The sequence below is a fragment of the Plectrocnemia conspersa genome, unplaced genomic scaffold, assembly GCF_051122295.1.
Source record: "Plectrocnemia conspersa isolate PC_06_02 unplaced genomic scaffold, ASM5112229v1 ptg000002l, whole genome shotgun sequence".
NCBI classification, from domain to species: Eukaryota; Metazoa; Arthropoda; class Insecta; order Trichoptera; family Polycentropodidae; genus Plectrocnemia; species Plectrocnemia conspersa.
The window spans coordinates 20,267,058-20,292,320 of NW_028277166.1; the positions used below are offsets into that span (position 1 = coordinate 20,267,058).

Here is a 25,263-nt window from a genome sequence, read left to right on the forward strand (position 1 = left end):
GTTTATTACAATATAAACATTTGTTATTAGTTCCTATAAAAATAATTACATTTAATATAAATACTATTGAATTTATGTATTATTTATTAAGGCTATATAATGAGCATTTGGTGACACTGATCGAAAATATAATTCATCAGTTAAATATGTTTGTTTAGTTATTAACCGAGGTTAGCTCAATTTTTCATTGTTATATTAAGCCACGATCGTTTGCACGTTTAACCTTTTCGCGCCACATAAATAAATCATAAATTATTGGTTTTTAATACATTACTTATATCCATACGACTATATACATATATAGATCTCGGTTAACTTTGACCGCTATATTTATAATTTAACTCCAGACCATTGCCTTAATTACTCACGTTGCCGGGCAGCGTCTAGCTCGGTGGCTAATTATCAAATTTGCAATGCATCTAATCAGACTAAGAGTATCTGACTCTAGTTGAAACATTTATTAGAAATGTGGTATTGCTCTTTGATATGTCTAACAGTATAGTTGAATTTGAAATAAATTTTAATTTTGTCATTTAACAGTTTTGTCATACTAATTTATTGGATAGGGAATATTAGATAGCATTTTTATTAAAATAAATTTTAGTTGCGTAGTTTTATTTTAATTTACACTTACTGTTATTTCTGAAATGAACTTTAAAATTTTTTCTTAAGCTCGCCAAAGAATTTTTCTCTATAAAGCTGTCTTTTATTTTTCAATGGGTGTACTACACTTTTTTTAAAATCACTTTAAAAAATATGAGAGAATGAGTGGGTTTTTACTTGATGGAAATTGACCCAGTTTTCGTCGCTGTATATTTTATAAGCGTGTGTATAATACATGTCATTCTAAAGAAGCTATTAGAAAATTGACCTAGAAATATTGATTTTTTAAATATGTAGTTTAATATGCTTAATTCGATGGCTGTTTCCGTTCCACATGAATATTTAAAGCGGGTCGTTTCTCAGCACTTCAAGGTTCGCTCGTTTCGATTTATTCGAATTCGTCTATGAATAAAGAAAACTTTCGAGGGTCGGACACAACGCTTTTTATTGTTCTCGATAATTTGATATTGTCCAAATGGGAAAAAAGAATCGCGGGTACTGAATATCTGAGTTTCAGAAAAAGAGGCGATGCAAGTCTTTTTTATTCCGAGCTTTTATTCTTTACGAAACAAACATAAAAAAGACACGTATTATGATATAAATTTCTACTTTATTATTATATTTTAGTGTCTTGAATAAATTTTATCTCTTATGCAATAATTTTTTTATTACTTAAATGTATATTTCCTATCCCATTAGTGATATTAAAATGACCTTTAAAAAAAATTTTAATTGCAGCAAACGAACTCTCTCACAATATAAATTAATTAAAACTCTTTGTTTAATTTTAGATTAAATTTGAGAACTAAATAGTAGAAAATATTTATTTTAATTAATATGTATGTCTTATGCATCATATCTAAAAATGTATTATATAATTTTTTTAATAAAAAGCTTGCCTAAAATAAATAATAAAATATATATATGTTTAGTTTTTAGCATAAATTTAGTTATTTTTTTTAAGGGAAATCCCAAAGTCCAATTTTTGTCCGACAAATCCTTTCCGTGCTTTAGTCTCTACTGCCAAATGTCTGTCTCTTAGTAACCTTAGATCAACGATAGGTTTCAGAAGTGGTTCGACAAGTTTGCTTAACAAAAATGCTAAAATTCGTTAAGTTTTCAACAAAGCTCTTGTTGTTGTATTCATGAAATCCATAATTTAGTTGCAGTCTGATCGACAAGTTTCTAACTTTCACTTCTCAAAATGTCATTAGAACAATCTTATCGATCAAATACGCAAGATCAATACTTCAATTTATGATCTGCTATCAAGCAATCTTTTTAAGATTGACTCTTTCAATTGAGTATAAATTATACTTAGATAATGAAAAAAAAATTTTTTAAACTTTTTCGTGAAGTTAAATTCCACGAAATCGAAGATCATTTATAATAAGTCCCAGAGGGTCTTTTATTTTTATAAAAATTTACGATTTTTATTTTTTTTGTAAAGGTCCATGTTGCAGTTTTGTAGATCCACCCTAATTAAAATTCTTGGGGAGCATCAAACATCAAATAAAAAAATATGTAGATGTGATTTTTCTTTTCAAGCCATCATAAATGTATTTATCATTTTTATATTTTGTAGAATCTGCATTGCTTTTTTAAAATAATACACAAGGGATTTAAAATTATTTCATGCAGCACAAACTGTACCTAAACTGAATGACACATATCGGGTACTAAAAATTCTTTCAATTTTCAGCATACTTACCCAAAGTAATTCTATACGTAATTCCAACTCTACTATTATTTGTTAAAGCATGGTATATTACGTAGTGTTTATCAATATTTGATATGAATCTATCGTCTAAAAAGAAACTAGAACGCTATTTCGGTACGTTTTATAACAAAAAGCTCTAAATATAAATAAAGTTTATAAATAAATTTATATTTAACCCTCAGCAGTTCTTTTTAATTCAATATTATGTAATAGAAGTTATTTCTATTTTTTGTGATATTTAATTTAGTTTAGTTTGTGTTTTTCTATATATAAACAATTAAATAAACTTATAGGATATTTATAAAATATTATATATAGTAATAAATATGCAACGTGCGATCATGCTTAAGAAAATAAATATAACACTAGTAAATTATAATTAATATAAAACTGTTTTTTTTTTCGGTTTAAATATTTTTAAATAGTGTACAACCACTGCAATTTTATAGAGAAATAGTGGCTATAATTTTAAAGCTGCATTTAGAGCAGAGAGTACGAAAAGAGGCAGATATTTCCAATAGCACTGCAAAAACTATAGTTTTATGACCGACTCTAGGAATAACGATTAGTATAGATTTTGTTTAAAAATATTCGAATGCAAGGATCAATGACTTGTATTATTTAATATTAAAAATTTATTTATTATAAGGTATTCAGAAAGGATAAAATTCGCTGGATAAAAGAAACAATAGTCAATATTTTTATGGAAATGCTATAAATCATACTATTTTGTCATTTTTCCATGTGATTGAAAGTGTCCGTTAATTAAATATGAATTATAATTTAAAATTAATCAATAGTGTGATAAAAATTTACTTGTGGTTTAATGTACATATGTTTTACCATTCTTTGTGTTCATTTATATTTTAATTGAAACCTATATTATAATTTACATGCATAAATATTGATCCAAATTGTTGTGAATTTAATCACTAAAAATTTTTTCCATATACAAAAATATATACTATAATAATACAAATAATAATTACAATATTATATTACATATATTTTCTAAATTTCTCAAAGATTCTTTAGAAATTAGTTTCAATATTATATTTCTAGTATAAAAAAACTAAGTATAAATTATGCATTATTAAATATAAAAATTATTGTATATTATTTTTTTTTTAATATAAATCGTTTATTAATCCTTGATTTTAAGAATCTTTGTTTCAGCGCCACAAAATCAATATTTAAAAGACATGTTTTTTTGCTTAAATTTACAAAATGCTTAGAAAATATTTATACTAAAATAAATTTTAATGACTTAACCTATTGATATATTATTTATTTAGGTTTCATAGTTTTTGTCTGATGCCGTAATATAAGTCATAAAAATAATTTAAAATATCACAAAAAATATAAAATCTTTTTTTACAAATATTCATAAGATTAAAAATTAATTAGTTTTACAAATACTATATCAAAACAATCGATTTTTTATACATACGTGTTATTTTATTTACTAATATTTTAATGTATATATATGCATATACCTATATAAATCAATGCAAATCATTGCTAATTAATTTGAAGGAATTGGAATCTTTGCTGTCTCGTGTCTGGGAAATTAGAAACAATAATAATTCCGATTGATCATCTTATGTTTTTCTAGTTTGACTAAAAATTATAGATTATTTTTAAGATGATAAATCAAAATCTAGTTAATGTGCTATATTAGTAATACAATTGTAATATTCTTAACATTATTTGTTAAATATACTTATTACCAATAAAACCTTTATTTTTGTCCTCTTATAAATTATATAAACAATTGGCAATTTTGCCTATTAAATATTTTAATAATTCATGTAGTAATACAAGTGGCAGTATCTTAATAATAATAATCCTATACACATTTATTATTGTTTGATTTTCAACATTTTCTCAAATAAGTTTTGCTCCCACTCATCAGAGACGAAACCTTTATTTGATACTTTTTATGACGCCAATTGCGAAACTTTGATTGGTTTTCAAAGTTAGCTCGAATCTGGCGACAAAGGAATAATATCCTAGAATTTCGCCCTACCACATAATTAGTTTAATTAGATTTCGCCCAAAACTAAGTGAACGTTGTCGCATTTTAGAACGTGGTGCGTGTCCCGACGATCGAACGAACAAATAAAACAATCTATTGATACAATTCAACTAATAGTGTTAATTATTATAACAAAAAAGTGTCTTTAACCATTAAGTGTATATACATAACATATAATACAATGACGTTGATTAAATTACGATGATGACAGAATTGTCGTCAACATTTACGATCAGTGTTGTGCGGGAAGAGTGCGCCTCGGAGACGCTGAGGTTGACAACCCCTGACGTGGAATATTCGACGGGCTGGTGCACTGCAATGACGAACGACACTTTGTTTACAAAGTACATCTAGTTTTGACGGTCCATGATATTGTACTTGTTGGCAGAAGTTACATCACATCAGGTAAAACTTTTTATTAATCATACTTTTATAGCTAATATAACGTTTGGCGTATCTTACATATTTATATATGAATAGATAAGTGTGAAGGTTTATAAATACAGCTTTAAATACTATTTTGCTTATTTTATTCGTAGAGCTGAAAAATCTATGAAAAAATAAGCAAATTTATAATTTGTTTATTATAAATATAAAAATTGAATTATTATATATTATTCATATTCTAAGCTTAGTCAAGCAAAAGCCACAATATAGACTGCCTTTTATTTTTTTTGATCGCGGAAAAAAATACATATTGGTAGACACTAACATACATAAAATAATAAATTAGTAAATGCAAATTATAGGAATAAAACATATATTTAAATAATATATATCGCAGTAATATTTATTTTATATTTTAATACAAATCTGAGCATGATGACTTAACTAATTGTTTTAATGCATTCTGATCATGATTGCAATTATATAATTAAACATATGAAAACCGGATGGCACGTGCAAGAGCTGCGTTTTCTAGCACTAACGTCTTGGTCGCAACGGGCAAGAATAAGGGACGCGATCGTGCACTCTAAATCTCACAGTCAAAACTCGTCTAGAATTACAGATTGTCAACACCATCTTCTGACAACTTCAAAAATTACTACGATTAGTTTACAAATTATTGTATAATAACGTTCCTAGAAAAAAGGCACTCAGATACAAATACGTTTACGACCCGTACTTTCTCTTGTAGGGATATCTCAGATTTTTCTTTGAATGCTCCCAAACAGCAGGCCCTACAAGTCCAACCCTTCGGGTGGGCACCCAGCTGGTGACGGCCGGGTGAGCGGTTCCCTACCCCCCGTAGTACTAAATATGTTATTGGAGATATATTAGTTTTTCTCCCTAGCGCTCATGAATATGAACTCTCGTTGGCTAGCCGGCATTGCATTGCTTTGTATGCATCGCGTATTATCTTAATATTAGCACCACCCCCTAGGTCTACGAGAGGTGTTTATACTACCTTGAGGGGCTGAGCCCTTTGGCTTGCTTGCGTAACTTTGCTATGCTTCGTTCGTCCTAGATAGTGCCTCACGCTCTACCTTAGACAGCCAGCCAGTTTGGGATTTAGCCCAAAAAGGGTCCCTTGCTCTCCCACACTGATGAATGGCGGGAGTCCAGCGTGTGATGGACTGGCACCCAACCTGATTCCAGACAATATACCCATATTCGAGAACGTTACAAACTGACATATCGTACTAAATTATTGAAGTGATACGCGCTCCGCATAACAATGCAGAGTATCGTTTGGCGAAAATATATAATATAATCTATTTTTTTTTATGTAACATAAAGTATTAAAATACAAATATATAGAATTATATTTTAAGCAATATAATATTAAAAATAATATTTGTAAAGTATTTATATATTAATTGGTTATTTACAATAATTATTTATATACATATTTTATTTTACAAAAAATATTCACATTTGGGTGTTTAAGTATTTAGCAACTTAGATTTATTTTTAAGCTTATATTTTATAGGCAAGTTAATATTTGTTGTTATATTAATATTCTATATTACTATTAATTTATTTAATAGTCAGATAAAAGCTTGAAATATTTATACAAAACGAATATTTGTATCAGTAAAATTCTCATATGTTATATATAACCGATGAGTTATTTTTATTTATTTTTCTTAAATATTTCGCTAAATGCGTTACAACGTGGTTAATACAATTAATAACTACTAATTAAGTGGGACAATAGACTATAATAAAAGTATGTGATTCAGTGACACATATTTTAATAATTATAAACAATTATAAAGTTTTCAACTATGCATGATCTACATAGTTAGATTTTATTTTTATTTTCATCTGTACGATCACTTATTCATTTTTCTTCTATCTCTGGTGTTTGATTAGATCACGAATTCCGATAAAAAATAGAAGACATAAGGATTCATAATGAATTCGAATTCACAACTTCTAAATGTTCATTCTTTGTTCTTGTAATATTTTAAAAAGGTGTACCAAAAAATATTTTTCGGTATTATACACTTTCGTAAACGTATAATATATTTATCAATAATGATTCCTGGATAAAACACCGACTAATTATTTACTACAAGAAAATTGTTTAGAAAAAATTTTAATTGAACTGTATTAATATAAACCCGTTTTTATAAAAAAAAAACATATTTTTTATTTTCAGATTTTCGTAATGAACATCTTAATGTTCATGTTATTATTTTGTTATTAAAATTTAGGCAAAATTCACCGTTGAGATTAAAATATATTTATTTTTTTATCCTAAATTATAATTCTGATTATCTAAACTGATATAATTTCATACAACATTAAAGTCTATTTATAGTCAAAAATATGCCATTTCATGCACAAATAAAATTGCTACCACAGAAATTTATATTATGTATATTATATTCGTGTATTGAAAATCATTACCATAATAATATAATGGTTTATAATATATGAATTGTAAATCGTTACAGGACGGTTCATGTTACCACTAACTATCAAATTGTTTATGCTAATGCCAACAACGAATACTATATTATTACGTTAATATAGTATATATATATTATTAGTATTTAAATTAGTCTTACTCTTCAAATCGTTAATAATAATGAGCGACCAATTCATATTATTCAATATACATTTGTTTTCGTGTTGTCAAAATAATTTATGAGCAGTATATCACCCGGTAATTAGTATTAATTATTAAGATTTAGGAATCGATTCGTCATCGTTAAACTCGCGATAAAGTCGTTACCATGAATAATGAAACGACCTTACAAGGAACGCATTACAAGTTGTTATAAGGGGTGTCGCGAAAGCGTGAAATTCGCATAAATTGGCGGAAAAACGCGTCAGTGAAAAGCAAAAGTTGATTTATGCCCGTGAAAAAGTGGACATGAGCAAAGTGGAAAATTATCGCGGTGATAAATTCTCGCCGTTGGAAATTCAGCGTTGAGTTTCACCAGTTTTTCCGACTGCTCAACACGTTCCCGGGTGAATTCGATTCGATTTGTATGTTCAATGAAAGCAAAAATATTTAATGCTTGCAGAAATTTTGTATGTGTATATGAATTCAGCGAAAATAATATTATTTAAAATATTTTCTTTAACTTTTTAATCAATATCAGACATTTTGGTTACTATTTTACAGCTATTTAAACAAATTCTTACCGTCTTTGAGCAATAACTTTAAAAATGTATATAAATATTCCATGAAATGAAAAATTTAAATTAACTTAAATATAGCAGAGGCAATAATATTTACAAAACGTAGATAAAATTTTCCACCGCCTCTTGTTGCCTTGCTGCCATTGCGGTCCTAAAATCAATATTCAATAGAAAAAGAAGGCTTTGAGTAGCACCAGTAAAACTATTTTTTTTAATTGCAAATTATTTAAAATATATCTATAATAATAATATATAATAAACCATTTTATACTAGTTCTAAAAAACATAAACAACAAATACCAAGTTCTTATGAGAATGACAGTGTTCTTTAATACTAAAAATGCTAGAAAATATTTCATATAACCACTCTAACATATAATGTATCAATGACTCCAATAAAAAATCTTAAATTGAAATAAAAGCACATATTGCTTTAAAGCAGTGTTTCCCACGGTGGGGCGTACGCCCCACCGGTGGGGCACCACGCCTCAGAGGTGGGGCACCACGCCTCAGAGATGGGACACCACACTTCAGAGATGAGACACGTCGGAAATTATCAAATATTCCACATATAAATATAATTTGCTCGTTCACGACTAAATATACCCACGTGCGTAGGATTTCTTAAAATTTGGATTTATACCTGCTAGGCATGACGAATGCCTACCTTTTTGTCTTCTGTGTGAGAAATCCTTTACCAATGAAACAATGAAACGAGGTCGTCTTGAAGCACATTTGAAGGCAAAACATAGTACTCATATTAATTCAGATATTATTTTCTTTCAAAATTTTAAAGAAAAATTTGGAAAACAACCAACATTAACAAATCTATTTTGTGCACAAACTGCAAGTATTGATCGTAGTCTTGAGGCTAGTTACCAAATTTCATTGCTCATCTCTAAATGTGGAAAAACCCATACTATAGGAGAGGATCTAATCAAGCCATCAATATCAGCATTTCTTAAAACAGTTCTACAACAAGATGACAAACTCGTGAAGGCTATGCCCCTCAGCAACACTACTGTTTGCAAAAGAATAGACGAATTGAGTGAAAACGTAAACTAGCTTACGTAAGATATATTTATAAAAGAGAATTTGCAGAAGAAATGTTATTCTGCAAATCATTAGAAAGCACTACTACCTCCAAAGATATATTTAATAAGCTAATAGAATATTTAGATGTTAAAAATATACCAATGAAAAATATAATATCTTGTGCTGCAGACGGTGCCCCCAATATGATAGGAAAGAAAAATGGCTGCTTAAAATTAATGAAAGACGAGAATCCAGATATGACTGTGGTGCATTGTGTTATTCACAGGAAAACTTGGTGGCTAAATACATTTCACCTGTTCTAAATGAGGTACTAAATTCCGTTATAAAGTGTATCAATATGATTAAAACTAGTGCTAAATCTGAGCGTCTCTTCAAGTTATTTTGTGAAGAACAAAATGCGGAACACGTAAGACTGTTATTTCACACTGAAGTAAGATGGCTCTCAAAAGAAAATTCCTTAAAAAGATTTATGGAATTATTCGATACCCTTTGTGATTTTTTAAGCAACCGATCTGATATGAAGTTTTTGATGACGGTCGTCGGTAAAGCATTTGTAAGCTATTTAACTGATATATTTGAAAAATGAAATATTTTAAATAGCCAACTTCAAGGATCGGAGAAAACACTTGTCGATGCAAAAGCAAAGATATTTGCATTTACCACTTTTATCGAATTATCTAAAAAAAAATTTTTTAACAACAATTTTGCAACAATTTACTGGCTCCAAAAATGTGAAGTGACTCATAATGCTAAACGTGTTATTTTGGACCATCTGTATGAAGAAGAACTTTCGGAAATGCAAAATGATGATTCGATTACAAATTTATTCAATATAAAAGGAATAATGGCATGGATGTGCGAAGAAACTAACACAAAATATCCTAATATTACTTTGCATGCTAGAAATTTATTATTACCCTTTCCATCATCTTATTTAGTGGAATGTGATTTTAGCGCCATAAGCGATTTACTCATTAAAAAAAGAAATCGATTGAATATTACAAATAGAGGGGACTTAAGACTGAAATTACCCAAGTTAGATCCAGACATAAAATTTCTTTGTAGCAAGCGTAAGTGAATTTAATAATTTAATAATGGATTAGGCCAGGGTTTCCCAAACTTTTTCAGCGACGGAACACTTGATACATCCGAAAACTTTGGCGGAACACTTGGCTTATTTTTTAGGTTGGGTAACTCATAATAGTAATATCATTTATTTCATAAACATAAAAATTCAAATAAATAAAGCTCCTAATGACTCTGATGATTTTGGGTTCTTAAATTACAATTTTTTTTATATCAGGCATAATATTGATCAGTTGTATTCTCAGTTTTTGGATTATTTTTTTCTTCGATGATAGATGTATCAGTAGAAGTATTTGGCATTTCTTTCGTCAAATTTTCTGTTTTCAGCCAAAGATCCATGGGTAGTTTTTGAATAATATGTAAATTCTGTAATATTTTTTTTTGTCAAAATGGAAAAAAAATCTGTATTTTAAGCAACCAGACTAAATTAATGTACAAGAAAATCAATTCTTTTTATGCAAATTTTATTTAAATCATTTATATTTCTAAAAGTATACACCCAATCCTGTTTTAACGCAATAAATTACAATAGTTTCAAGCTTTTTTATTAGATTTATGAACAATTTTTATGTATTAGCAAGACTAACAATTTTTTTAATATACTCCAAATATTTGTGAAATATCTATTTAGACTCCGCGGAACACCAGTGTTCCGCGGAACATAGTTTGGGAAACCATGGATTAGGCATTACCATTTTATTTTATTTTACTTATATTTTTAATTTGTATTTTGTAATTATTTCAATTATAATATACGTTTTGAAAATTTAACTACTGTTTTATTAAAAAAGATGCCGGTGGGGCATATGACTTTTGAAAAGACTACGGTGGGGCATGGCATAAAGAAGGCTGGGAAACACTGCTTTAAAGGCTTAGGAATACATTTTAGTGGCTCCAGATTTGTAGCTTAATATACCAAAATTATCACTTTTATTGCTTATTATTTTTTTCAATCATGTTGTAAAATGTTTTTATTTTATTTTCCTTAATTTGCACCCACTAACGTTTTATTTTATTTTTATTTATATTGTAATAAATTACATATAACATGTATTGAATATTTTGTATGTTTGTAAAATTAATTATGATAATTAAATAACGTTTCATAAAAAAAGGAAAAAGAGACAATGATCTTAATCCATTATATAATTCAGACTATATATTTTTCTTAATTTTTTTTCTAAATGATAAAATCAAAACAATAAGAATACGTCAATATATTTAATTATTTTAAATAAAATATGTATAATAAAAAGCGGGATGAATAATATTTTCAGCTGCTAAACCACATAATTCATCTAAGGTATCAATCAACCCTTTCGAGAGACTTACAACAGTAAATCTAGTTGAAAGCAATGTCGATGCTATCCATAGTCTGGCGACAAAGAACAATGTAAATTGACGTAAATTTCACAAGCTTTTCCATTTTGCTTATATGTGCGAATTCGTACCAGAGTTACCGACCTCTCCGATCCTTGACTCTGAGGTTTAAATCTTTTACTTTATAGAAATACATAAATTTATATGACAGCCTCGACCTCTGGAACCCTTTGGACAGTCTTGCAAGACAGTGTCGCGTGTTTTGACCCCATTATATCATTAACCGTATGTTAAAACATGTTTTAACAGCAGTTGTATGTGTTGTTTTATATTAAGCATAAATATATAATCTATAATCTGTCTGCTAACTGACAGCTTATGGTGAAATATTGTATCGCGCGGTCAGGTGAAAAATGATACGGGACTCGAGAAAAATACATCAGACCATTTGTCAAATGTGTAGTCAGTGTTTTTTTTTACAAATTTTAATATTATATTTACGCGATATTTTCACGGCTTTGTGAACTTACATATGTAAATAGTGTTCACGGACTGAGAGCAAACCTTCATATATGCAAAATCTGACGCTGTATATTCCACATCATATTTTTTTGAATACTCACAAAGAGTGCCGCATAAATATGTCTACAAAAATACAAATGAATTGTTTTTTCAAGTATTTTAATTAGTTAATTATGTTTAACGTATAAGTTAGAAAGCCATGGAATTGATGTCGTGTGTTAATATTGTTATTTTTTAACATTGTCTCAATAATACTTTAAACCTATACTAATTGCATGACTTAAATACATAGATATAGAATGACAATTTTAGATTCTAAAGATGTACGAGTATGTTTTTCCATAAAAAATTTCAAGTAAATTATTAGTAAAAATTAAATTAATGTCCTTAATATATACAAATTAAGCAATATAGTCCTTTAATCGACGATTTTAATAATTGCAAAAGCACTATTTTTCCCACATTTATCGCTTTATATTTCTTTCTGAAACAGAATAAAAAACTTTATTTATTACTTTTTATCGTTTGCATGAAATTCTTATTGGTTTAAAAAAACATTAGAGTTGGAACAAATGTATTTAACCCAGTTTTTAATATTAAGTTGACTTTTTTCGTGCTAAATATTTTTAAACAACCTTCCTCAAAGGAAAGTTTAATTATGTTGAATTTTATATAATGTTAGCTTTATATATTTTCAAGTGGGTTAAACTCACAGATAGTCAATACAGTGTATGTGTTGAATAAATTACATACTATATTGACTTGAATTTATGGTTAATTTAAAAATTACGGTACAACTCTAAGTATATATAATACTGGGTGTATATTATAAACAGTTGCAGCTATAATAATAAAATAGCATATAAGCTTATTAGAATATGAGTTGTTAAGAATTTTATTATTTAGCTACTATTGTACAATACGAATAAAAAGTAAAAAATATTAAATTTTATATATGCTTTATAATACCCGAGAAGTTTAAAATAATTTAAAGTCCAAATTTATATATTTTTGGTAAACAGAGTTAGGCATAAAAATCCCCCTCATTTTAAAAGTGTATAAAAAATAGACGAAGCTATCTGGAAAACTTTATTTTGCCTTTTGTGTATAATTATTCTATGTAAACTTGTGGGTTATCTTAATGGTGAGAGTCCATAAATCTTCTACTTTATTTTTGGGTTAATTTGTTGTTCCAAAAACACATTATTAACAAAACTTTGTCATTCATTCATTAATTGAACGTGATTTTTTTAAATGCTTAAAAAATACAGATAAAATATTATTATTTATTTATAAAATACTTGCGCTAAACTTGATATTTCTTATTTAAGAAAATGTGCTCAATGCGTTAAACTATGTACATAAAAACGTGTACTGTGACCATATACAGAAACATTTTACGTTTTAAAGTACGAAATTCCACACCCTAATATTTTACAGAGGCACAAAAGGCGTTAAACATTTTAAAACGAACCATAACATCCCCCGGGATAAGTACACATGTCCACATAGAGATCGGGCTGAAAAAAGCTGCTTTATCTCATTAGCCTTCCGGGATCGATGATGAAAACTGTTTATAGCAACAATAAACACCTTTGAGATACAAAAAAAGTAGAGTTTTTATCCGACCGCTAATTGCTTTTCCCCATGGAAGATAAAAACACTTTCTCGATAGTTTTTTTTCACGTAATAAAAACCGAGCTTAAAAATATTGTGAATTTTTTCACATACAATTGAACCACTGACATACGGGGTCGAGTTCGACGACCTAGACGATTATATACAGAGTGCAACATAAGTAATGCTGAATAAAATACGTATCAAAAATTGAAAATATGTAAGCTTCAATCGATAGCATTCTTGAGAAAAACAGGCAAATGGTAAATAAAAAATAGTTAATATATTTATGTAGTTTAGATTACTTGAAAATAAGTTTTCTTCTTGTCTCAAACCATACTTGTTTTTCATAGTCATAGAATTGGATAGGATTTTAACATTGAGTTTTAGGTAGTGCTATTTATTCAACATATTTGCACATAAATATGATTTATACATCTTCTGCTGCCATTTAATCTTGAACGGCATAATCTGCAATTAATTCGTCTCCTATTATTTGACGCACAAAGATGTTCGAAAAACTGGAATCAAAAATACGCTTATATTTATTAATATATATATGATTATATCCTTATTATATGATTATATAAATATGAAATAATATTTAATTTTCCTATTGTTAGCTAATTTATAACTAAATAAGAAAAGTCCAATATTTTCGTGGTTGTCGAGACTCTTTTTTATTTTTTTACTAGTCAGCCATAAAAACATCTTTCAGCAGTTTCTAAGTCTATCTGTCTTATAAAGCAGTTGTCATTCGTTTTCTTTCAGTTCTTCATCTGTTTTTTTATGTATCATATAAACTTCGCCGTTCAATATTTTGATAGTGTGATGTAAGAAAATAATTTGTTAATCTTAATAAATACTTTTAAATAAACAATTATTTAATATTATATCAATTAAATAATTTTAGTATTATATTTACCTACATGCTTTAAAAATTGATCAAATTATTTACCGTTTTAAAGGGTACGCCTCAATTATGATATAATCATGTATAGAATCTTTTGCGTGTTGATAACAAAGCCACATTACGATTTAAATGTCATAGTATGAGCATCAAAACATTAAAGAGCACAATATTTTGACCTTATATCGGTACAACAATGTTCGCGTTTCTATGATACACTCTGTGTGTATTAAAAGGACTCCTGTCGTTTTGCCCGGCAAGGAATCGATACATCTGGCGCGTCTAAAGCCTTGTTTATCTCCGGAAAAGCGTTCCGGCGTCGCGGTGTCTGCGTCAAAAATACGCGGTTTAATTATGTGACAGGGTCGAATTAGTGGCGCTGCCCTCTTTATAAATTTATATAGGTAGTGTATGATACATTTATAATACGTGCTGTGTGTACAGAACGACCTCGAAGTTTATAATTGTGCCGAAGGGAGCAATCAATCGCGCGAGTGTCTCATTGTTCATTTATTGCTGCAGAAAAAAAAACTCAATATCTAGGGGTGACCACGCTGACGAGTTTTATGGCACCAAATTGGACATTTGCGTTTTACGCTGTGCAACTATTGGTAGTAGTAAAAACGTTCAATGGCCGTTATAAATATTTCTTTTATTAAAGTATAAAAACAATGTAGATAGTCATGTACAATAGTCATATAAACTAATAGCACTTTAATTTATCGCGCTTTTAACTCGTAAATGCAATTTATTTTCTTAAAGTCAATAAGAATTTACTATAAGTTGTTTTTAATTAGCCAAGTAACCGAAAGTAAAGCAAAGTTTTAATTTTGACTAATATAATGCCGTTATTAATTTTAAAAACATAATTAATCATAATTAATTTAATATTGGATATGTATTACTTAATCTATAATTTTTGATTTTTACATGACAATATTTTGCATTAGGAATTTACCAATAAAATTCAGAAATAGTAAGAATATATATATTTCTTTGTTTTAATGTAATATTCTGTAACTCGAGAAGAGTTGAATCATATTTTTTTTAAATTAAACAGAGACTAGCGATCGTAATTGATTTTAAGTAGTTTGTTTTTTATTTTTATTTTATTGAAATAATAAAATTTTAAAAAGTTTGCATAAATTAATACTATTTTTAAAGAATATAATGAAAACTACATATTTTTATCATTTTAAATTCAAACATATTTGATATTGATTAAAAAGTTAATATTTGTAAATCACATATTCAAAAAAATTGTTAATAATTAGCCTTTATATTACATATTATATTTATATTAAAGTTATAAATACAATATTTTTTTATATTATTTTAATAAATATAAATATAAACATCTTTTAATATATGTAACATAATATATTTTTTTAGTAAAAAAAATTATATAAATTAATTTTAAATGTAAAATATCATTAGATATATATATAAAAGAAAATATTTATTTTTTATATATGCATTTATACGACTTAAATAAATAATTTTGCTTTTACAAATGTAATTATTTATAGTTATAATAAATTGTTATTTTATTCTGGTTAGGAAATGTTATTTTATGTAAAATTTGATTAATATTTAATATTTTTTTCAATTATTATTTATATTGATTTATCATTACACACAAAATTATATTTAAAAAATATTATCTTTTTTCATATTCCCAAAAGAAAGCTCTTTTCGTGACTAAATATCTGCATATATTACTATAATTTTTCCAAGATTATTTTTGTTTAGCTTAAAAAAAGAATAAGGCATTTTTACAAACACACAAATATCACAATATTCATCCATATATTGAATATTCACAATATGACAGTTCCATTTTGTATACACCATATTACAAAAATATTTTACTGTTGATGTTTTTGGTTATTTATCAATGTTATGCTGAATGCGTTGATTATTTTCCTAAATACGCTCTGATCATATTTAATACTTACTTATAAGAAATTCATTATATCTAATTGACTTATCCATTTGGTACAAATTTACCTCGTTGTAACGCAATAGGATTTATTTTTTTTATTTTTTAATATTGCATATTTGCTATATGATTTTATTTTGTTAAATACTTCTCTGGGATTGTCTATGCGCTACCTTCGTTATTATATAAAATCACGACGATAAATATTTACATTAATTTTCTATTTCGTCACCGGTCATTTAAGAAACATTATTATTAGATAGCTTAGTAAATTTTAACTTTATGTTCCCAGCATTTAAATTTTCAGATGTATTGATCACTATTTTTAAAATTATTTTAGACAAATAGTATAACATTAAATCTGTATATAATCAAATCGCAACAATAACCAGTTTAAAGATCATAACTAATAGCTCTACTTATTCGCAATATCCTCTTGCAAAATTCAGATATCAAAATTGGTGCTAGCACGCCCCAAGGACGCGCCCCTTTAAAGTTTAATGCTTATACGCAACGTTAGCGCAAAACGTATATTAGAAGCATAAAACATACACGTATCTACATACCCAAGGATAATAATTTTCATACACATACATACATTATAATAACAGTGCCCAAAGTCAAGTGAAGCTGCCACCGAAGCCTCTCGTAACCGTAATCTACTTTTCCACAATTTGGCGACATTCGCGACCGGTGCGGAGGTTTCCACAGTTTGACAACGAGGATTAACACTGTCTTACCCTTTCTGTAAAGCCCTCTCGACCCTTTGCATTTTGTTCAGTTAAGCTACCATTAGATTAGATCGCAGTTAGAAGATCTATGGAGTGACGTAGATTTTTTGCAAAGCAAAGCGAAGGATTCAAGTTAAAGACCGAAGATTAACACAATTATTATTTTTGTAAAGGTGTTCGATTTGTGATTGTTTATTTATCTTCGTATTTATTTGAAATATATACAATATATGAAGACATATAATCGGTCAGAGGAGAACATGTTTGTGCTGCTCTATCTATTTTTATGATCCTCCAGTAGGGTTTCAAAATACTATGTCGTTAAACATTTCAGTGTTTGGCACTGATGCGCATGTTTGGGAAACGCTGGCAAAAATCCCGCTTGTTTGCGCTCCAAACGTGACGATGTGGACTGTCATATTGGCGACGTTGTAAATCGAGCGGTATACGCTCGATATTTTTGCGTCTGAGTGCTTTGTGACTTGTTGAATTGTCTGGAGAAAATACTAAACTTCAAATTGAGATTTACAGCTTTAAAACAATATCGATTTACAGATTTAAAAAAATATACATATATTTAAATTCACAATTTATTATTAAAAAATGCCCCAAAATATTTTTAAACTACAAGTTATTTTATCAAAAAAAATAAAGTATATCGAATTATATTTATTATTATGCAATATATATTGTTATTGTTTTTTCATGAATAAGTACACAGTTACCCAAATATATACATAGCTTTTTCTATGTAATAAAAGATTTTAGTTAAGCTTGCTTTTTACCGTAATCTAACTCAACATACTCATGAGTATATACAAAAATAGTTATTGATAATAAAAATATGTTAGTAACTTCAGTACACATGTACTTGATTTTATAAAATTAAGTACACATGTACTTAAATTCATAGTTTTTTTCACATAATAAATATATTTTTAGTTAGGCTAGGTTTGAGTGCATTGTAACGTAACCTAAATAAACATATCTTAAATTTTTATAAGATCACGGTTGTTTTTAAATAATGTTTGTATGTGTATTTAAAAAAAAATCCTATGCAAAAAAAATTGTAGTTAGGCTAGGTTGGGGTACATTTTATTGTTGCCTAACTCAGCATAAATCGAATTTTAACGGTTTAAACGGTTTTACAAAAAATTTATATTTTTGTATATATATATAATATATATATTATATATTAAAAAAATCTATATATTACAAATATTATAAGTTATGCTAGGTAAGGGTGCATTATAACGTAGCCTAGCTCAGCATATCTTATTTTTTTATATGATTATGTTTTTTTTAAATGTCTTTGTATTGTTTTATAAAAAAATCTACGTAATAAAAATATTTTTAGTTAGGATATGTTGATTTTAATACTCACTTAAATTTGAAATGAACACCGTTTTTCATAAAAATAATATGTTTGTGCATACATTATATAAGGACGAAATAGCGTAGTCCGTAACGTCTCAGACTATTAATTTTGAAGTTACGAGTTCGAATCCAGGCAGCGGCACTGTAATTTTGATTTATAAAAAATGCGCCATTTTAAATAAAATCGCCCATAGCTGCATTAACATCTTTTGGTTCAAAATTAAATGACACGTAATAATCATTAATTATTTATATAGATATCACCAATTCCCAGACTTTCAATCTGGTGCTTTACTTATCTTGTAGATATTCATTATATCTGATAACTTATTCAGGTACATATTTTTCCCGCTGTAACGCATTATGCTTACGTATGTCAGGTTACAACGAAAGATATATTAAAAATAAATAAATAAATATTTAAAAAATCTATTGTAAATAATAAAAATATTTTAAGTTAGGTTAGGGTACATTTTTGCATAGCATAGCCCAGCATAACACAAAATTTCAAATGATAACAATTTTTGTTAAAAATAATATGTTTATATTTATTTTTATAAAAATAAGTGCACCAAGTACACCGAAATTTATTAATTTGGTAACCTAACCTAACTTAAAGATAATTTTGATTTTTATATAAAATACAGATATTTTAATTTATTTCTCGTTATTTGTTAGACTTGAGCATATTAATATTATTTTAATATTTGGTATATTTTTTTAAGAAAAAGAAGTTCATAAATTTTCTAGTATTTTTAAAAATATTTGCTTTACAGAAAATGATTTTAATGATATTAAAAAATCTGAAATAAAATATATATGTAGTATATTAAAATTAGAATAAAAAAAATGTTACATTTTATTTGTCTAATCTTGCTACTAATCTTGCTTAAGAAACAGATCTCGGCTATGTTAGCTAATCTCATTTCTTATATTATGTTAAAATATTGTTTTTTAATGAATATTTTATATCTTTTAGTTTTAAGATTAAATGGGTGCTACTAGGGTATTTATTTATTGTAGTTTTTAACTATTCAAATCTTGAAAAAATAAATGGGGTATTTTTGTTTCTGTGTTTACCTATATTATATTAATTAATCAATTTGTGCAAAAATTAATTAGTCGACTGGACAAGATTATTTAATTTAAAAATATTTATTGCAAGATAGTGTTTTATTAAATCATTTCTTACGTTTATTATCGTTACACTTTTTTAATTTTATAAAATATGTTTAACAAATTTTGTTAAAATGATTGTTTAGTGAGGGCATCAAAATAAAAATGTTTAATTTTTTTACATCATATACATTATGACCAAGAACGTCTTTTGAGCTTTTTCTAGAATGAAGCAAAACATAGCTATTACCACTACCCCTTGAGTAAAAAATCTTTCACATTGTTTTACTTCTTATTTGCTATATCCTCAGTGTTAATACAATTAAAAAATTCGTCACATACAAAAACTTATTTCATTAAATTGTTGACAAATAGTTTTTAATAAACTAAAACTTTTAGTGTATAATTTACATGAAATACTACTTATTTTGTGAAATGTATCATTTTCTCGTATTACAATAATTAACATACATATTATAACGAAATTTAATGTAAGTAAATGCACCCCCATAGGACGTTTCTGCGTCTTAAAATAAACAAATACAACATTTTTTAAAAAAATATCATGCATGTGTTTTAATATTCATAGTGATAAAGTATAACCATTCCCATCGTAGATTTTACCGAAAGTGCACTTTTGCTAATGATTAATTTTACGTAGTCATATTAAATCTCGACCAAACGACCGTTTAGATTCTCTATGTTTTCCATGTTTTTGGCACTAGTCGCTCGGGTATATTGAGAAAAAAAACGACCTGTGTTTCTCAAGTATACAAATTGTTTCATTCTAAGATATTTTTTAAATTTCATTCGAGATAGTATTAACAACTATTTTACGACTATTTGATTGAGAACCCTAAGTGTGACTTTTCAGAAAAATAGACTGTACTGCAATGAGTTGTTTTTTTTTAATAATACATTTAATTTTTTTTAAATCCTTGCTTTTTTTTTTGCGGCGTGGTTTTTTCACGTTATTTTTTTACAGCGTGGTTTTTTCATCTATGACACTTATTTTAACATATCAGTATGAATTAAAAAGGCTTTAAACGGTTTTTCTCGCAATACAATTAAATTGCTTACAATAAACTCTATGCGTGATATATTGTGTCAATACACATTATAGGCTGCTTTAATATTTTTTATAGATAGGATGTATTTTTAATATATTTTTATTTAATTGAAAACCTTTCTTAATTTATTTTTATTTGATTGTTCATAATATATCGCTGGTTAAGTAAAGGGTCTTTGGAATCAATCTTTGGCCAATCCTGTCGTATATTATATAATTTACCAAAATATGTTTCTCCAGATCTGCACTAAAAACTGTATGTAAAACTTCCAAAAGCATTTGGGCCAAAATTAATGTTATTTAGTGCTCACAAAGTTTTTCGAAGTAGGTTAAAACTATCAGAAAGAATTTTATTATCCTAATATGTCATAAATGAATAAAAATAATCTTAAGACTTTTCCAACAATAGTTTGCCTGTAATGTATAACACATGTAAGACTAAACCGGGGCATAACTCACTCGTTCAGCACAAAGATAGGTTTTTGGCAAGACTTGGACGGCAACAATAGCCGATACGTTTCTTTTATTCGTACAGCAATATTAAGTACGATAGTATATGGGCGGCATTATCGCACACTATACACCACCGCATATAATTGCCCCACAAAAGAATCTCGCTGAAGGCATAAAGGGAGTCCATATTCCATATTATACTTAACAACTTTCGTTGGCACAGCATAAAATGTGTTTGCGCCGAAGGACGTAGTAAAAGTTTTTTTTTTCACCCTCAATCCACCATGCCTTTTGCTCCTTTTGTTGCTACTCGCCAAATAACGAGAATAGGTTGCGGCCATGGTCTGTAGTCGTTTTCCGATACTCGATCAACGTATTTTTTTATTTGCCTTTGCCTTTCAAGACAGGACTTCAGCTTTGATCTGTTGGTAAGGAGCAATTTTTTAAAATGTCAAGTCGAGGTTTGCTCGCGTGTATTTTATTAAAATTGCTTTTATGCTCTACTGTTTCCTTTGGTGAAACGATTATTAAAAATTAAACGATGCTCGAATAAAAGTGCAGCGTAGCTTAATGCAGCGCTTTTAGATTTAAAACAGCTTATAATTTCATCTTAATCGATCGAACATGATTTATTAAATAAGCAATAATGATAATAATATTTTTGGTATTAACACTGGTCATAGCTCGCTTTCTTTGTATTAATGGTATGGTTTTTGACGTCTAGAATTAATAGTACGCATTAATTCATTTTTCTAATATTATATTATTTTAGAAATAATGTATATTAGCGCTACAAAAAATAGTATAGCCAAAAACATTACCTACGAAATTGACATTGAAATGAATTGTGGATGATTTTCACAATTTCGCCAATTATAATTTTTATTAATAAAAAATATAAATAAAATAAATTATTTTGTGGTTAATTCATTTCAAACTGATTATAAATTCTTAAGATTATACATCAACTTTGTGACACCTGAAACAACTTAAAGTTAATATATTTTCAAGTAGAATCCAATAATTTTTGTATTATATTATAGAACTTAAAGTTACAATATATTTTCTCAAAATTGCCTTGCCTTCAATGCAAAAAACGTGATCGTGGTATGTGTCTTATGTTTTAAACTTTTTAATAATATATTAAATGGAGGCCGAAGTCAAACCCTTTTTCCATCGCTATGCTATGATTTTTAATTTAATTTTACAATTTCTAACTTTAAACTTCCAAATATATCTCATTCGATTCGTTTCGAAATTTCCCCCCGTTTCGAATGGGATTCCGAACGCTTCTCAGTCGGTGTAATTAATTCAATTAAAAACCCTTTATATTATATTATTATATATTCAAGTCTATCCGAGACCGTCGTTGCCACTAAGAGCCGAGATAGAATTTTAATCAGAGTTTGACCTAGAAACATTCCAACGCCGATGCCACGAAATATGATTTAATTTTCTGCCTCTCCGATTCGATACCGAATTTTTATCCCCAAAATTTTCTTATGTACATACCTCGATAGCGTGTTTTAGATACACTTATCATTTGTTAGAAAAAAACGGAAATACACGCCTGTAACACGGTGTTTTGAGGATGGATGTGTTTTTTCGCGTGAAAGACGTAATTATATGAGATACAGATATCATTGTAGTTTAAATGTATTTTTTAAATAAAAAACATGGTTTAACTATCATATATATTATGATTTTAATAAAAATAATATTTGTATGCTATCGTATGCTTGTTGAAAATTAGTTATAGTCTGTGTAACTTATAGACATACCACACTATATGAATAATAAAAAATATACATCTGTAGATACTAAGCAAGCAAAGGTAGCGAGGGATCCACCACACCCAGTATGTTTGGTTTTAAAATAACCAATTTGTTCGCATCATCAATTCCAAGAACAAAATTACCCAAGCCTATGTACCTTTATATGGGAAATGCGGCACTTTGTATTTTCCTTCCGGTCAGAATTAAACGGGCACAACCTTTTTTGCGTGTGAAAAACCGCTCATTACACGCAACGTCCTAAACTTTTTACGGTAATTCTACACTTTAGAATAATGTATCGTATACCGTATGCAATGATTTATTATTTAACAAAAACTGTACCGATACGCAAATGCATTCATCAATTAAGCTAGACACGTGACAAGACACGCGGTTGACCCACATAGATACCATCATCACACGAGTTTTCTCTTGGAATTGAGGGTAATAAAATATACCCTTATTTTTGTGGGGCGTGTGGGAAAAAACGTGACGCGTATCTACAAGGGGTGAAAAAAAAACAATAAGGAACGATAGAAGTATAAAAACGTGTTCGCGTGGTACTTTTTCGTAACATGGCCAATTAGACGCGAGAACGTTTGAATGAACTGAGTAATGAGTCGGACAGGAATCTGATATCAATGCTGAGATTACTTTTGTTGCTTGATGTAAACGTTACAGTAAAATGAGCTGTTTTGGCGTCCCGTACATGCTTAGTATATTATTTATATAAATATACTTTTATATATGAACTCTATTAGAAACACTTTTCCTATTATCTGATCAAACAAATTCTGGGATATGAATTTATGTTGAACTATCTCGGTCTGTCTTTTTTGTTATATATTTTAATTTACTAATGAACAGTGCGTTTTGTTATATATTCTATACATATGCTTATGATTTAAAACTATATGTTTTATAATGGATAATAACCATTACTATTCAATTCACAAATTATTTGTTTATTTTATTATGAGTCGAACAGTCAGGTATATTGCTTTAAGTTTTTGCACTGTTGCTATCAAAAAGAAATCGGTTTTTAAAAGTATTATTTTTTCTGTAGGATTTCAAAAGAAAAATGCAAAATAATAAATTTTTCCACTAAATTTACTGCTGCAATCAGATTGTGTTTTGACTTTCTTAAACATTTTTTGATCTAGATTGTACTGTAATATTTCACGTGGATTCAGAAAATTTAAGAATCTAACTTAAGTTGTGTTTTTACATTTGTATATTATCTTATTAATTAAGTACAACAAACTAGAATCTTATTGTGTACCGAAAAAAATATTTTATTGACTTTTACATCAATAGGCCCAAATATTAATAGCTATTGCAGTTTTGGGGTGTTAAAAAAATTACTTTTGAATTCAAATACATTTTTCTATCAGTCAATAATTTACTTTATCATTAGAAATAAGCACTATTTAAAGCAGTGTTTCCCAGCCTTCTTTATGCCATGCCCCACCGTAGTCTTTTCTAAAGTCATATGCCCCACCGGCATTTTTTTTAATAAAACAGTAGTTAAATTTTCAAAACGTATATTATAATAGAAATAATTACAAAATGTAAGTAAAATAGAATAAAATGGTAATGCCTAATCCATTTTTAAATTATTAAATTCACTTACGCTTGCTACAAAGAAATTTTATGTCTGGATCTAACTTGGTTAATTTCTGTCTTAAGTCCCCTCTATTTGTAATATTCAATCGATTTCTTTTTTTAATGAGTAAATCGCTTATGGCGCTAAAACGACATTCCACTAAATAAGATGATGAAAAGGGTAATAATAAATTTCTAGCATGCAAAGTAATATTAGGATATTTTGTGTTAGTTTCTTCGCACATCCATGCCATTATTCCTTTTATATTGAATAAATTTGTAATCGAATTATCATTTTGTATTTCCGAAAGTTCTTCTTCATACAAATTTTCATTTAAAATATCTACCAGCATTGGTTGTGTCAACCAAGCTGGAAAATGTATCCCTTTTAAATCAGCAAATCGTTCTTTAAAATCAGTTGATAAAGTTTGCAGATGGTCAAAATAACACGTTTAGCATTATCAGTCACTTCACATTTTTGGAGCCAGTAAAATTTTTCAAAATTGTTATTAAAAATATTTTTTTTAGATAATTCGATAAAAGTGGTAAATGCAAATATCTTTGCTTTTGCATCGACAAGTGTTTTCTCCGATCCTTGAAATTGGCTATTTAAAATATTTAATTTTTCAAAAATATCAGTTAAATAGCTTACAAATGCTTTACCGTCGACCGTCATCAAAAACTTCATATCAGATCGGTTGCTTAAAAAATCACAAATAGTAT

At 27.8% G+C, this 25,263-nt stretch overlaps 1 protein-coding gene across 10 annotated transcripts in view; it reads left to right on the forward strand.

The window, feature by feature from the left end:
* The window catches only part of SK (small conductance calcium-activated potassium channel), a 378,167-nt gene that overhangs the window by 132,361 nt on the left and 220,543 nt on the right, over window positions 1–25,263 (forward strand). Inside the window, exon 2 of one of the 10 annotated variants that reach the window (XM_088181665.1) lies at window positions 4,411–4,766. The exons of the other annotated variants lie outside the window; for them this stretch is intronic. Coding sequence (XP_088037791.1) covers window positions 4,728–4,766 — 39 coding nt within the window. The 5' untranslated portion in view covers window positions 4,411–4,727. The remainder of the gene's footprint in view (window positions 1–4,410; window positions 4,767–25,263) is intronic. 10 annotated transcript variants of the gene reach the window in all.